Here is a 17413-nt window from a genome sequence, read left to right on the forward strand (position 1 = left end):
AGAGCCGTGCTTTTGGAGACAGGGATTTGACGCAAAAGCGTGCGACTCGGAAGGTTTGTATTTTGAAGACACTCTCGGGGCGGACACGGGTCCGGTCTGCATCCGCAGGGATTCTCCTGCCCTTCCAACTCCTGGAGCCAGAACCCTTTACCCTGTGGGCTTCACCACTGGGCGCGGCTTCTTCGGCAAACCCCCAGGAACCGCAGCCGAACCCACCCCTCCCTCACTAGTTAAGGCGTGCGCTCGCTCCCCAGCCTGAAACCCAGAGGTGATCCGTGGCCGGCGGGGTGGGACTCCGACTCTCAGGTGAACACTCCCCCGTCACCGCATTGGCCTACCCAGTCATCCGCGCGTTCACGGGAGCCAATCAGGAGCTCCCGAAGCCCCGGGCACGCCCCGGTTGGCGCCCCGCGCGCGCGCGCACGCCCTAGCTCCAGGAGGCTCCCGTGCACCTGGCTTGGGGCGCGGGAGTGGGTCGCAGCCTAGCTGCTGCTTTACAGCCGTCCACTTTCTGAGTGGCTGTTGTCCCGGGAGGAGTTTTCATCCTCCGGGAAAAGTGGTGTAAAGATGACCCACGAGTCTTTTCAGGGTTGGGGGGGGAGGGTGTCCCAAAATGTTCTCCTCGTGTGGGTAGAGACTTGATCCAACCTGCCATGAAGAACTCATCAGATAGAAGAATTTCGGGCTGGAATGGATGATATGATAGAGATAGATTAAAAATACAGGTAGATGATGCTCATGATATAGATGATTTAGGGATATACATATTATGGATAGATATGTATATGGATATATGCCTAGATGCATATGTATTCCATTATAGATATAGAAAGATGGAACAGAGTGCTAAAATGATTATCAATACATCACCCTTCATCCATCTCTTCTTCAACTTTATTTGCTGGGGTGTAGGAACAGTCCCGGATCTTCTCATCTTAAAAGCCAGAAATATCTAAGTAGTGTTTTTATGAGTGTCTTTAGGCAATGCAGACCTGACTGTGTTAAATATATAGGCAAATTAGCAAGGCCCAACCCTAATTGAAAATGTTCAATGAGAATAAGAAAAAAAATATCTTTTTTGGGGGGGGATAACATTCTTCAAGAATTTTGGCAACTGGCAGGCACGAGTAAAATCCGCTAATAATATTACTGCACATGGTTTGGAAATGGCTTTTAGTTCTTATGGCTACTTAGCATTTCATTTAGTAGACAGCTTTTGCTATCTTCACCTTAATTGTTCCCTAACTCAAGCTTTACTTCTAGCAAGTCTTCCACACTAGCTCAGGTTTCTTTGTCATATACCCTGTCTGTGTTTTATTCCTTTGCTCAAGGGTTCATCTTGGTTGGCAATTCCATTGGTATAGCTATTAATTGTCTTTGACCCCAGAGTGTGAAACTTCATGGCTTTGCTCTTCCGTTAAGCTCACTACTTAATACAGAGTCTGGGAACTTGGTTGGTACTTGATCAAAATAGAGGGAAAGAAAATGCCTTCAAGAAATGCCATCTTGTTTTTACTAGTTTCCTCAATGAATAGTTTACTTGCTGCCAAAGTTCAATCTAGTTAAAAAAATTCTCTGTGCTGATGTTTTACCTTATGGAAATTTAATTTTATTTATGGGCAATAAAATGGAAAATTGAGGGTTGTATTTATATTGGAGACTTCTGTAACATCTCATATAATTCATATACCAGAACAAATATATTTAGTTGGAAATAAATTGTGCTTAGTAAAAAAAAACTGCTTGCCATTTGGTTTGAATTTTCTAGAATATTGATGATATTCTGTTAGGATCTGTTATTAGATAGTTCTGTATAAATTTTGGACTTTATGAGAGTTGTGGAAGAATTAATTAGAGAAAACTGGACTCACACAAAAGATTAAAAACTAATTGCAATTTTCTAAGCAGTCAACTTAAGTAAAGCTATTAATACAGCACATTGAAAAGGACTGAGGAAATATTCCCGTGGTAGTAGGTAGACAAATACTGAGGGAGTTGTGGAAGCTATGTCCTGAGGCCATTCAGATCTTCTTCAATTCTAATCCAAAGGCTATTTTCTTATTTTTCTCACTAGTTGGTGCAGACTGAACCAGAGCAATCACTTAAAAACACCAACAGTTTTCTCACCAGTAGAGAGCTCTTAGTCTGATTGACAGAAACATCACCAACCTCCCACCATTGTGTCTACTGGCCCAGTTCCATCTGTGGCTGGAACTTCTAACACGAGCTGTCTGAGAAGTGTGGTATTCTTGCCAGCTATAGATTGTGCATTCAGCTACCCCTTCCTGCACAAGGCTGCCTTGCATTATTCTTTCCTGCCCTGTGTCCTCTCGCTGGGCAGTCTCTGCATCTTGATGTGATAATGGAGAGTTGGAACGGAGGTACAGTTTGCAGATGTCAGTGAGCCTAGCATGATCACCCTGTTTCACTGTCAAAGAGCCTTTAGGTGACCCTTGCCCAGTTTTCACTCAACTTCTTTCAAGCGGACTTGCATGTAATCTTACTAGAACTCCTCCTATAGCTTTGAGATTGGAAGTTCAGACAAATGATTAACCAAAGTAGATTTTTTTTTTATTACCAACTTTTATTCACCACGGAAGAAATTGGAATTCAACCAAGGAACTTGTTTATTGACAAAATTTTATTGATAAAATAATTTATCAAAGATTTATGAACAAATTAAAAACTTCTGAAAAAGAAAATTATACCAACCAAGATAGTAAAAAGTATGATGTGGGTAAGGAAGGGTTTTCTAGTTTGGATGGACTACATGAAGCAACCTCATAAAACTAAAGACTTCTCCAAAAGAAATTAGGGTGAAATATTTGAACTTATCAGAAAGGCTACTGTAAGATGCTTGTCATGTCAGAGAGGGTTTCTCCATCTCCACCCTGATACCTCGTCCAACGTCTTAATTTGCTTTGCAGCTTGGATCTGTCTGCTCTTCCCTCTCAGTTAGCATGACCTGGAGATCCTCTTGTCTCTTAAGTGTGGCCTTGTCATTTCAGCAACAGCTTTCCTTCCTGGCTCTGGACCTGCTTTTTGCTGGCTGCTTTGGCTGAGTGCCTCTGACTTTGGGTGGCTGGTGTTGTGAGTCTCTCTGGCTTCCTTCCCACAGCAAGTGTTGATGATGAACTATAATAGGAGACCTTGTTTTTAAAATTTTTTTTCAACTCTGTTTTAGGTCTCTAAATAAAACCATAAGGTTATAATCTTAGGGATTTCTCAGTTCACTGAATTGCTCTCTGCGTCCTGTGATCTGACAGATAGCAAGAAGGAGATTATGAATATTTATCATTCCATGTAAAAATATTTTGAAGACTGAGATCAACACCGAGTGAACATTTTATTCTCCCTACAATTCCCCTTCCTTGTTCTAAGATCTCAAGGAATGGACTGTAAGGGACATTTTCTGCTTTCAGTTTATGACGGTATTTTGGAGTTTGTGGGATACAACTTCCCTCAGATCTTTTGTACAAAAACCATCACTAATATTCACCCAGAAAGCGTATTCTGTTCCTGAAGCACATACTAGTGATGTTCTCAGTTTTAAGAGAAAGCTGGTAGGTTTTTAAGAAGAAAGACCTCCTTTAACTTAAAGGCCTGCTTGGTATCAATGGCTCTGCCAGCCATTTGGTTTCTACACAGGACTGAAAGGGAGTTGTGGTTTCAATCTAAGATGGATGAAGACTGAAACAAGGAGACTGAACTGAAGTTAGATCAGTTAATTCACAAACCATAATAATATATCACCAGAAATAGAAAGCCAAGACTGCCATGAAGGTAGTGGCATTTCTCACTGTTCCATAGGGGTGTGTGTGTGTGTGTGTGTGTGTGTGTGTGTGTGTGTGTGTGTGTGTGTGTGTGTGTGTGTGTGTGTAAAGGTAGAATATGAGACTTGTAGGCCAGGAACATGTTTTACCACAGGTTGTTGACAGACAAGGGAATGGACACATCAAAACCCAAGTAGTAAAAGCCAGATTGATATGGGGGATAAAATGTTAAAAGAAGAAATGTGTCACCAAATCCTGATTTTAAATGATTACCTGGGAATTTCTTGTCCCAACGCAGGCAGTCAAGGATAGCTTGTGTTCTGTCTAATCGGGTCAGCATGTCCATTAAACAACCTTCTTCTCCCTTTGTGTTAGAAGGCTTGCAGCCCACTGGTGTGGCTTGGTGATTCCTCTGGCAGCCAGAACCTGGCTAATTCTAGCTTTGGGGAGGGCCAAGAATGGGCTCTCCATCATGGGTCATGGGGATAAGGTATCAAGAAGGTTGGATGGTGTCGAAGCGTCGCTGTGTGCTAATGGCTGACAATCTACCTGCAGCTGGGGCCCAGTTTTCCTCTTCTTGTTTAGCCTTGGTCTTCTCTGAGGTATGAGAATTCCATGCTGTAAACCAGCTGTCCAGGAGGGTGGGGCCATGGCCTTGTTCGCACCATTCACTTGCACAGGAGAGGCCGATGGAAATTATGCTCTCATATTGAGGAGGATGAAGAGCTCCATGGGAATGGGGTGATTACAAAATAACAGTTTACAAAGTGATTTCACAGACACTTGATTCTCACAAAGACCCTGTGAGGTAGGTACAGTATCTAATGTATTTACCTAACTGTTTGCAAAGACAGACACCAAAGACCCAAGAGTTGAAGAGCTTTGCTCACAGCTCTTAACCATGCCAGGATTCACACTTGCAGTTACACCTCCTGACTTCAGAGCCTGACTTTCACCCAGGAGTTACAACACAAGCAGGCCAGTTTGGTGACTGATCAGAAGAGACACTTTGTCAGTAAACACTAAGTGGTTACTGGTTACAATGACAAATCAGGTGGTTTAAGAGGGGAAAAAAAATCTTAGTGATCAGAATCCATTGTATCACCTCTTGCTAGGGGTTCTTCATAGACTGCTGCTTATTGGTGTGAATTTGTGGGTGGCTTTGGTACATTTGAAGATCATCTGAGAGTCAGCCAGGATTCCCTCTGTGGCCATATAGCAGAGATGGCAGTCATCATCATGTTGGATTTTCTGTCTTCCCCATTGGAATGTGAACTTCTTAGGGCAAGCACTGCCACATTTTCCTTGTATTCTCAGAATTTAATACAGTGCTTGACCTAACAGGTCCTCCATTAAAAACTGGTCTCATTCACAAGGGATTGATCTGTTTTCATGCAATGTTTCCTTTTTCAATTTGTAAGGGATTATTGGCATGGAACTGGTATGATGGGTGAATCTGGATGTGGAAAGAGGGAAAACTCAGTTGTCTTGATGGTGGATAAGGTTCCAGGGTGTAATAACATCCATCAAGTGATCTTTGCCTGCAATAATGAATCTACTAGCTGTGGATTTAAGTCTGAGGTTCTCTGTTAGCCAAAATCCATGTGAAGTATATATGTTTGGGTAAAGACAATGGATACTTGGCATGGAAGGAAGAGATCTTTAGATAAACATGACATTAACACTACTTTGGTAATATGGAGAGAGCTGTATGACAAAAAGTAACCGACCAAACAGCAACAACAACAACAAAAATCCCCAAACCATGAAGCATAATCACAATGGATTCAGTAAGGGTTGGAAGAGGCCTTTGTCTTGTATCTGGTTTAAGCTCTGCCAAGGCACATTCTTGTTGGTCCTCGACATCTCCCTGGATCCTTGGCTATCAGAAGTCCCAAGCCCTGGAGTTGAGATTGTGATGAATCTTAAACAGGTAGAAGCTGAGGACAGATCTGTTGTGGAAAAGATCTGGACTTTAGTATGTGTCTTCTTGACCAGGATGCACAGGCAAAATCATCCAGTGCATAGAAAGACTCTCCTCAAGCTAACAGGCTGGCAGGTAAGACCTGTGTATGACCTGTGTCTGAAAGAGACAAGTCTTGCAGCTATTCTTCTATGCCTGAGGTACGGCAAGGATTTCTGGGTGTCACAACCTGGTGAATACAGTCCTTTGAACTGAAGCAGAACTCTTAGGACAGAGTATATCAGCTCACCAGTTTTGGGTACACAGGATCAAATGGATCCGGAAATCCAGAGATGGGAAACAGATCATCAGGTGGGGAGATTGGTAGAGATTATGGGTCATCTAGAGGTCCTCCCAGTTGGGTTGATTGGTGCAGGCTGTGGCTGGGTGTCTGGTTTCTCCAGGTATTACTGCCAAGTTTCAAACATGGTCTTAATGGCCAAGTGTTCTTTCTTTCAGAGATGGTAGTTTCATTCTGCAAAGATGGAGCCTGTTGAGAAAACAAAGCAGAGGTCTCATCAGGTTGAGAGTAACAAGGCATGGATTTTGTATGGTGTGGTCTCTACTCATAAAGCATTGGCTGCACCTGAGGTGTCCACTGTAGACAAGAGAAAGCATAATGGCAGTGGACTGAAGCCTTCCAGTTAGGGCTGTATAGGTGTTTTGTACAACAGATTGTCACCAGAAAGCACAGCATGTTGGCTGTTGGTTCACTGGACTCTGTTTCAAGGAGGACCTTGGAATCTGATCAGACTGGAGTTAAGATATATTTGTTGTTTATGGATAAGGTCTTGAATATCTTCACCAGAAAATAAAGCCAGTATTGCTCTCACATGGATAGGCAATAGAGTGTTCTACCAACCTTGGTCTTGACACAAAGTTGCACGTGAAATCCTAGAAACTATTGGTTTACATATTGACTTTTAGATCTTGACAACTTTTAGTAATTGGTTCCAGACTATTCATAAGCTTCAAGACATTCATAATTTATAACAAATATACAAATTTTCCCCAAATTGCAATTGATCCAGTTGCTATTATTAAGAGCATTGTAGTCTACTTATTTAACTATATGTTCCAAAATAAGGAATTTCCCTCATTCTTGAAGACTAAGGGGGCGATCTCATAAGTTATGTATTTTATTTATCAAAAACAAGCAAATTAGTCAAGTGCTGGTGGCTCACATCTGTAATCCCAGCTACTTAGGAGGCTGAGGATCTTGGTTTGAAGCCTAGGCAGGAAAGTCCATGAGACTCTTATCTCCAGTAAACTATTCAGAAAAGCCAAAGTGGTACTGTGGCTCAAGTGGTAGAGTGCTAGTTTTGAGAAAAGCTCAAGGATAGCATCCAGGCCCAGAGTTCAAGTCCTAGTATTGGCAAAAAAAAAGGCCCCTCCCCCTTCAAAAAAAAAGCAAGGTAAACAATTGCTATATATTTATCACTACATTTTGTCAGTTTTGTTAGGCACTTAGGAAAATAGAAAATGTACTTGAATAAAACATACACTCTGTTTAAGAGGTTTATATACTTGGTAGGGAGATACAGTTATCACATATTAAATATAGAAACTATCACATATTAAATATAGAAACTAACAAGTTAGAGTAGATCACTGATTTGCTCTCCCCAAGTATTAAGTGTCCATAGTTTCCAGTCATTGCAGAGAGGAAGGTCAAATATTGAATAATGAGAGATGAAATCATGGAGGAGGTAGGAATTTTTTGTATGGGAAAACAAGGGTTTTTGGACATTTTTGATGGAGGAAAACAGTCCACAAACTCACAAAAGAGTTCACAAACTTGTAGATCCTACTGCTCCCCTAAGCAGAAACTAAGATGACAAATAATACTTTGGTATATTATAAGCATTTAATGGTAATATATCTTGAGGCCTTCATACTCAAGATGAGAATGTCACAGAAAGATAGTTTTCTATCATTTGTTCTATAATTCTTCTAGCAGTTCTTGTTTACTACAATGAGTTGTTTAATTGTCTATTGTCTGTGCCAGTCTCATAGATGACAGATATAATATTTTATTCATTTTAATACCCTTAGGTATACTAATATATTTGTGCCATAGTGTCTCTCCATGGTAAGGTGCTGACCATGTGGAAACAAATGAAACAAATATTAAGGCGGAAAATTCTACCAAAATAGATTTGCATCAGAAAATAATGTATAGGTTGAGTAGAATTAAAACGTGGAGGCTTTTGACACCCAGACTATAGAAGAGGAAAGAGGAAATCAGAGATTTTAGAAAATAATAGTGGACAGAACATTTGTGTGTATGCGTGCTGTCCTGGGGCTTGAATTCAGGGCCTGGGCACTGTCCCCCTGAGCTATTTTTGCTCAAGGCTAGTGCTTTACCACTTAAGTCACAGCTTCACTTTCTGACTTTTTGGTAGTTACTTGGAGCCTAGAGTCTCATAGACCTTCCTGCCTAGGCTGGCTTTGAACTGCAATCCTCAGATCTCAGCCTCCTGATTAGCTAGGATGACAGGTATGAGCCACTGGTACCTGGTTTAAACAGAACTATTGAAAGTCCTAATTTATCAACAGTCAAATAGGCAGTTACTTATAAATTGGAGCAAAATAAAGAAGAACTGAGGAATCAATTGAGTTATTGTTAAAGCAATCTCATCTCCAGGAGGTAAAGACCTAGAACCAATTATTATTATTTTTTTCAGAACCAATTTTGAGCCACTAAAAATGCAAAGAAATTTAGTATTCATACCAAGTGGACTGGCTTTTACTTCTAGCCACTAATAAGTAATCGAGAAGAAGTAAAGGTTAAAACTTAGTTCAAAGGGATGGTAAGGGGAAACAAAGGAGGAGGCAACAATGCTTGATAAGAAATGTACTCATTACCTTGCTCATGTAATTGTAACCCCTCTGTATGGTATTTTCACAATAAAAACTTATTAATAATAAAAAACTTAATTCAACAACAATAGGTAACATTTTATACATTTCATGCCAGCACTTTGGTTTAGTTTCTTATTTATTCCTACAGTTCTACAAAATGGTAATGTTATCTATTTCATTTCTGTGTTAAGAAAATAAATGAGAGGTTCAAAAATTTGCTTCTGACTCAAAGTTGTCAGAAGTGGCAGTCAAAAATGACACAAATAGGGATGGGAAGGTGGCTCAGTGGTAGAGTGTTTGCCTTGCATCCATGATGCCCTGGGTTCAAATCCTCAGCACCACATAAACAGAAAAAGCTGGAAGTGGCACTGTGGCTCAAGTGGTAGAGTGCTAGCCTTGAGCTGAAGAGCTGAGCGACAGCGCCCAGGTCTAGAGTTCAGGCCCCATGACTGACCAAAAAAAAAAAAAAGACACAAATGTCATCCCCCTTTGTCTGTACGGGGATGGAACTCAGGACCTTACATGCTAGAACTTGACCCACAAAATCCAGTAGTTCTTTTTGCTTTCCAGTTGATCTATTTTTTTTTTTTAACAAAGTCTCTTGTTTTTGCTCCTATGACCTTGGACCAATCTCCTCCTACTTCTTTGTCTTCAATAAATAGCATACCAGGTTGTTGATATACCAGGCTGTAGTTTTTTAAAGTTGTTTTTGTTTTTGTCAATACTGGAATTTGAACTCAGTCTCTTGTATAGTGTAGAAAAGTGCTCCCCTATTTGAGCTACATCCTCAGCTTTTCTTTACTTTGGTTATTTAAAATGGGGTTTTAGTTTTTGCCTGCTTGGCTTGGACTTTGATCCTCCTATTTATACTTCCATTATAGCTGGGTTGACAGACACTTGGCACTTGATCCAACTTTTTATCAGTTGAAATGGGGTCCTTGCAAACTTTTGCCAGGTTGGCCCTAAATTGCAGACTCCTAATCTCCACCTCCCAAGGAAGAAACTTGACAGATATGAGCCAGAACCTGGCTGTTTTTAATCTTTAGAAAGTCTTTTGCTTTTTCCTTTGTTGCGTTTACAAATTTCAGTGGCTTAAGTGCTAATTAGGAAGAAAAAGTATGCAAAAAAGTGCACCAAGAGGATTGGGAGGGATGGGGGGCGGAATGATGGAAGGGGTGACTTGGATCTAGATTCATTGCATTCACGATCTGCTTTGTTAACTGACAACTCCATTGTACCCATCCTTAAAGATAATTTTTTAAAAAGTGCACCAATGTACAACAAAATTCGGTGTTATATTTGAAATAGAATTATGTGGAAGGATGACCAAACCTGGAACAGGACTAGCAATGTTTAGACTCGTACTCCTATTTGATTTTATTTCTTTTTTTTTTTTTTTTTGATTTTATTTCTTTATTGCTTTGATTTCTTTTTCAAGAGAGTATTGGGAAAGTTGACTGTGCAAATGACAGTGCAATAGTATTGGTTTTATTTTGGTGTGACTGAGCTGCCGCAGTGCTAGAGCTGAATGTGATGGCACGCAGTCTAAATGGTCTGAAATCGCTCATTGTTGGAAACTGGAAACTAAAATAGAAGAAAAGACCTCAGGATTTCAAGGCACCAAAGCTCTCCCACATCTAAACAGGACACTGGGTCCTCTGCCTTCACTGAGGACTCCTGAGGGAGGAAGCAGTTGGTTGTGAACAGGCCTTTGGAGCAGAGCATGGCGAAGTCCACTAAGTAAATCTCACACACTCATCTGCATGTGCTGATCACCTTTGTGTTTTACCAGGTCTTTACAGCTTAATTTTAACCCTATCAATTAATAGAAGCAATAGATGAAAAATATGACCATGTAATGAAATTACACTCAATGTTCTTTAGGGAAAAAAATACATGCAATCAATCACAGTGAGGCAAAAAATTGGAAGTCTAAGGTAGTTAGTCCAAACTAAAATAAACATTGTAGAGTACATACATGTACACACATTATGTGTACTACTACTAAAATAGGCTGCTAGGAAAATGATATCAGTATATAAGATTATAACTTCCTGTGAATTGGAACAAATAATTGAGCCTTTTACTTATATTAATCATTGTCTTACTTTCTTTTCTCTTTTACAAAGGGTCTTGCTATGGAGTCAAGTCTGGCCTTGAACTCAGTATTGAGATTACAGCCTTGAACCACAACTCTTGGCTCTGTAATAATCATTCCTGATCAGAAAAGCTTCTGCTGAAGTTCTAAATGTATTGCTTATATGCTTCTAAATCCAAGCGAGAAAGCCCATTTTTATGGTCCCATCTTTGCCTCTGTCTGTTTGTCTGTCTGTCTCTGTGATGTCATCTCTTCCCATTCACTATTTATTATTTACTCATAGTAAGGTCATCAGGCTTGACCTTGCACATTTGTCCCTAGAAAATCTGTGCAGGCTTTCAAGGCTTATCACAATGGGGTAATAATCCGAAGGGCTTTATCAATATAAATGTTTTTGGAGAACACGGAATCAGAATTTAGAATATTACCTTCAAAGATGGAATTATCATGGGTTCAGGAAACATGTCCCTTATCAGTCAGCTATTTGGCCCATATACGTACATGCATACATGCATGTATACACACACACACACACACACACACACACACACACACATATAAAACTCTCATAAAAAATTTGAAGTACTGCAGAGGCTTACCCATGAGATTTTTACCTGAAAATATATTAAACAGGCACAAAGCATGACAAAACAAGATCGAAATCTTTACATGCTTTCTAAGCACAGAAGGTCTAAACTAATGACAGCAATGATGATGTTAAAGTAAGGCAGAATTAGAAGATTTCTATATTGACACTATGAAGTGGTTCAGTGAGAACTATGCAAAATTTGTTTTGTGTCAGGCTTTGTTATATTTTTTAAGAAACGGTTTGCTTTTCTCATTAAGTCTTGTAAAGTAGGAGGGATCCGTCATGAACTCTGGTTTTCTTTTTCAGTGTACAAGGCACCACACACACACACACACACACACACACACACTCACACAGAGTCAAAGTCAATGGCAGTGGGTGGTTTATGTCAGGGCTGAATCTGACGCCCCTCTCCCAGAATAAGATAAATGTAAGTGATGAAGAGCTCCTGGGGTTGGCTGAACTCATTTTGTATTCAACACTCTGCCTGGCCCCTTTCTCGTCCCTCTCTTTGTATGTTCAAGCCTACTTGAATTTCTTTTTTCTTTTGTAGAACTTGGTTCTTTTGATGTGTTTCAGGCACGCCCTGCAGCACAGAGAACTTCCCAGGAATCGGAAACATAAGCACATAGGTCTGAGACGCTACTGTACAATGGCCAGAGAGCTTCAGGCTTAAAAGTAGGGTGTATTTTCTCTTCCCCCCCAAAACATTAAAAATGCAACATATTCTACATCCATGATTTTAAAGGAATAAACATCCAAAATCTAAATATAAAGTAGGCATTTTGATGAGTTTTGAGCCTATGGTAGTAATTTAACTCGAGATATGACTATATGCATTTATATATTTGCTAGTTGAACTGAATTTCCCCTATAATTATGAATTAAGTTGTTTTCTCTTTTATTGCCATTATCACACCAGTGTTTCTGGATTTAAACTTGCTCATGGTTTTCAGTTATCATAGCCCTTGATTTTTTTTTTTTTTTACTATAAAAAGGATGTAAGATCATTACCTTGCCCATGTAATTGTAACCCCTCTGTACAGTATTTTCACACACAAACACCAAAGGATGTAAGAAAATGTAGAGGTGTGAGTCTTTATCATCTATAAGATGATAAGCATCTGCTGGTATAAGCATTGTAAGACAGTTAGAAAGCATCATCTACATTATTAATAGGAAGTCTAGATAAAAGAGGTGTTAGTTATGTTATGCCCAATATGGTATTTCTACTTTAAGAAGTTAAAAGTATTTAGTAAAATAGTGTTATTTTTTTAATTTAAAATACCCGTTTTTACTCACATATCATATTTTATGTGACAAATCTTTCAGGACTATGTCACTGAATTAGAACTTGGAACTGAAAATTAAGAAAAAAACAATAGTTTTAAGTTTCTATACACATAAAATATACCCATCTTAACACATTAAATTAAAACTAAATTCAAATAATAGTTAAATTCAATTTTACCCAGATTTCTAAAAGAAACCTTTATTTTTGAAACCAAAACACTGTTAACAGTAAACTCAATTAGAAATTTAGTTTCCATCTTGTTTGACTTAGCAAACACAGATCTATATAAATTTGAATCATTGCTCACTTTTATCTAACTATTTGACTTCTATTTTCTGTATATTTATGGTCAAACTTTACTGAAGACATTTTTATTAACTGAATTATCGACCTGAGAAAAACTGTAAAAACTTGGCCAGTAAATAACTGATTATTTTCAACTCCATCTTATTCAGTTGATAAAGTATACTGAGCATTCATTGCCCATGGCATCATTATTAACTTTTAGGGAAATAACTCAACATTTTCCAACTTCTTTTATATCAAGTAACAAATCAACCATTGGTGGTTGCATTCCTTTTCATTTTGATATCCATATCTTTAGTTTGAAAGAGAAAAAAACAATTAAACATTTCAAATATTGGTAAAATACACATATTTCACAATAATATAGGGAGATCAGTTGATCAGTTGGTAGTTATTATAGAACAGCTTGTATGACTGCAATGTGACTTGAATTCTTTCAACAAATAACTCTTTCTGCAATGTTGAGCTACCATTTATGTGAAGAGCCACAAAGAACCTATGAAAAATTTTTTCCCCCTTGGTAATTGTAAAAGGTGGAAATTTACAAAACCTCATTCCACATCATCTGAAAAAAATTTAATAGGGGGCATTTCATCGTGGCAGTTACAAAACCTCTCATATAATGCAAAACCATGGAGGAGTATATTACAAACAAATAGGCAGAACTGGAGGTTCCCAAGAGGAGCCTAAATTTGCTGAGATGTACAGGTGCCATCACTGAGATACTCTTCCACACTAGGGCCCTGACTGCTCACAGAGGCTCATGGAACTTACCCATCTTTGTTTGTTTAAAACAAAACAAAACAAAACAGGCCTAGGTCCTGGGAGAGCAGGGCAAGGGTCCCAGGCTTACACTGGACTTCTGTTACCACTCAACACGTGGGCATACTTTAACTGCACGATGGCGCCTGTCTTGCTATGTCTGTGTTGATTGCTGTGCCTTCCTTCTTTTCTTTTCTTTTTGGGTCTGGTCATGGGGCCTGAACTCTGGGCCTGGGCGCTGTCCCTCAGCTCTTCAGCTCAAGGCTAGTGCTCTACCACTTGAGCCATAGCACCACTTCCAGCTTTTTCTGCTTATGAGGTACTGAGGAATCGAACGCAGGGCCTCATGCATGCAAGGAAAGCGCTCTACCACTGAGCCACCTTCCCAGCCCCGCCTTCCTTCTTTTCTACAGGGGTTTTATCTTTGTCTTACTGAGATCTGAAGATCGTGGTTCACAGACAACCTGAGTAGGAAAGTTCGTGAGACTCTTTTTTTGGGGGGGGGGGGGTGGGGTTCCGGTCGTGGGGCCTGAACTCTGGGCCTGGGCGCTGTCCCTCAGCTCTTCAGCTCAAGGCTAGCGCTCTACCACTTGAGCCACAGCACCACTTCTGGCTTTTTTCCTTTTTGCTTATGTGGTGCTGAGGAATTGAATCCAGGGCCTCAGGCATGCAAGGCAAGCGCTCTACCACTGAGCCACCTTCCCAGCCCCATCGTGAGACTCTTATTTCCAGTTAACCATCAAAAAGCTGGAAATGGAGCTGTGGTTAACTGGTACAGCACCAGCTTTGAGTGGAAAACAACAACAATAACAACAACAACAACAAAAGGAGCAGCATCCAGGCCCTGAGTTCAAGCTCTAGTACTAGCACTCATACACTGACCAACAAATTGCATGGATAGTTGGCCTGTTTCCTGCACTACATTATAACTCAAACGTAGGAAATGCAGCTATTTCTATTTTTAAAACTGTGTACAATTTAATGAGACAGCCGTTTGACAATGAATCGATGAGTTCCAGAACCTTTCCATTTATTTCTCTGATGACTAAAGTAAGACTATTTCACCGAAATTTATGACAGCCATATTCATAGGGACCATTTGGAAAAACAGACACCTGAGTTCATTCCAATATCTATGTGTATGTATACACATTTATAAAAACAAACAGACACATATATAAACATAAACTATATATAGCTAGCTAGATGGATGGATGCATAGGCAAACAGACAGATAGACAGACAGACACACAGATAGATAGATAGATAGACAGACAGATAGATAGATAGACAGACAGATAGATAGAGGAAAATGGCAGTCCAGAAGATAGCAGAGAGCACTGTGTATAGTTCATACACCTGTAATCCCACCACACACACACTTGTGTGTGGTCAGTAATTTATAGAAGAGCAGCTCTGCTTGGATGTGGATAAATGGGGACAGAGCTCATCAGCAGTTTCCTCATACACCTGGCACCTGGGTGCTCCATCTCCTGGGCAGAATTCTTGGTCTACAAACCGCAGGGATGTCAGGCTCGCTGAAGAACTAGGGCAGCGAGGTCCCCTCCCCACTCATTCCCCCCCACCCCCCTCCTGCCACCAGCCCAGCTTCTGCTAGGGGCCGGGTTTTTTAAACACAGCCATTGTTGCACAGGCTTCTCCGGACATGGGGGCTACACTGGATTTTTTTCCCCTTGGGTTGGTAGTGGGGCTTGAACTGTGGTCCTGGGCACTGTCTCCTGAGCTCCTCAACTCAAGGTGAGCTGCTCTTACACAAGAGCCACGAAGCCACTTCTGGTTTTTCTGATGGTTAATTGGAAATAAGAGGCTCATGGAATTTCCTGCCTGGGCTGGCTTTGAACCACAGATCTCAGCCTCCTGAGTGGCAGGGATTACAGGCGTGAGCCACTGGCGCCTGGCTTGGATTTTTTTTTTTTTAACCAGAGGCTTATTGTCCCAGGCTGGGGGGAGGGGGGGTCCCTTTCAAGTCTAATGGCTTTGCTCCTCCTGTTTATGTTCTGGAAATAGGATGCGTTGGAAAGACTGGGGTTCCAACCTCAGAAACGCTCTCCCTCTGAGATCTCTCGCAGCTCTCCCTCCCCATCTCTTCTCATAGATTTCTCCAGCAAAGATGGGAAAATCACCTCCAGGGGGCTGCTTTCTGCTCTGCCAAATGCCCCAGGGAGACATGCAAGGGTCTTGGCATCATGCTGTGACTGGGGGGGGGGCAGGGCAGAAGGCACTGGGTGAACTGATGGGTCAATTGTTCTACCACACGGCCTTTTTCTTTTCTTCCTTCTTTCCCTCTTTCTCTCCCTCCCTTCCTTCCTTTCTCTCTTTCTCCTTTCTTACTTTCACTTTCTTTTTTCTCTCTTCCTCCATCCCTTTCTCCCTTCTTTCTTTCTTTTCCTTCCTCCCTCCTTCCCTCCCTCCCTCCCTCCCTTTCTTCCTTCCTTCCTTCCTTCCTCCCTCCCTTCCTTCCTTCCTTCCTTCCTTCCTTCCTTCCTTCCTTCCTTCCTCCTCTCTCTCTCTCTTTCTCTTTCTCTCTCTCTCTCTCTTTCTTTCTTTCTTTCTTTCTTTCTTTCTTTCTTTCTTTCTTTCTTTCTTCCTTCCTTCCTTCCTTCCTTCCTTCCTTCCTTCCTTCCTTCCTTCCTTCCTTCCTTCCTTTCTTTCTTTCTTTCTTTCTTTCTTTCTTTCTTTCTTTCTTTCTTTCTTTCTGTCTTTCTTTTTCTCTGTCCTTGAGCTTTTTCGCTCAGGGCTAACACTCTACCACTTGAGCCACAGCTCTACTTTTGGCTTTTTCTTTTTGCTGGTTAAATGGAGATAAGAGTCTCACAGGCTTCCTTGCCCCAGCTGGCTTCAAACCATGATTCTCAGATTTCAGCCTCCTGAGTAGCTCGGATCACAGGTGTGAGCCACCCACACCTGGCCACACCGATGGTGCCTTTGTCAGCCAGACATTTTGATCCCAGCTAGCACCGTGATGGTTATTGTCAAGGACTTCCTCTGACCTGCCCGAGGCAGATCCCTTGGGCATCTCCCACCCAGCGTCTCTGCAGGCCTCTCCTCATAGCCAAGTGTGCAAATGCACACAAGTTCTCATTTAAAAGGACTAAATTAGGACATCTAAAAACAGACATTTTGCTTAAAGCTGTGCTCTAAAAGTAGGACTTCCCAGGCACTGGTGGCCATGCCTGTCATCCTAGCTACTCAGGAGGCTGAGATCTGAGGATTGAGGTTCAAAGCCAGCCTGGGCAGGAAAGTCCATAAAACTCTTATCTTCAATGAACCACCAGAAAACTGGAAGTGGCGCTGTGGCTTAAAGTGGCAGAGCACTAGCTGTGAGCAAAAGAGTTCAGAGACAGCACCCAGGCCTTGAGTTCAAGTCCCACGACCACACACACACACACACACACACACACACACACACACACACACACACACCCCTCAAAAATGGAATTCTAACAGTACTGATTGATGAAGTGGGGAACTGAAGACGTGTGCTGCGCGAAGAAGGGAGTCAGGTTGTACTTGGGGGAAATCCAGGCAGGTCGCCAGAGGGAAAGTTCAAGGCCAGCCCTTCCCTGCTCTCCCAATTCCTATCTCATCATATGGCTTCTCCCTCACACAAGCTTTCTCCCAGGATGTAATACAGCGAAGGACCCTCACCAGCACCCACATGCAGGTGTCCAGACTTTCAGTCTCTGAACCTATAAGGTAAATGACTCCTTTTTTCTTTATGAGTTTCCACCTGCTTCGTTAC

General features: G+C 41.1%; 1 protein-coding gene across 1 annotated transcript in view; it reads right to left on the bottom strand.

The window, feature by feature from the left end:
* Positions 1–6067: 6067 nt before the first annotated feature.
* Grid2 (glutamate ionotropic receptor delta type subunit 2) overlaps positions 6068–17413 on the bottom strand; it is a 1058508-nt gene continuing 1047162 nt past the window's right edge. The window contains exon 16 of the mRNA XM_042701886.1: positions 6068–6226. Coding sequence (XP_042557820.1) covers positions 6068–6226 — 159 coding nt within the window. The remainder of the gene's footprint in view (positions 6227–17413) is intronic.

This window comes from Dipodomys spectabilis, unplaced genomic scaffold (genome assembly GCF_019054845.1).
Source record: "Dipodomys spectabilis isolate Male_0828 unplaced genomic scaffold, ASM1905484v1 ptg000297l, whole genome shotgun sequence".
NCBI lineage: Eukaryota > Metazoa > Chordata > Mammalia > Rodentia > Heteromyidae > Dipodomys > Dipodomys spectabilis.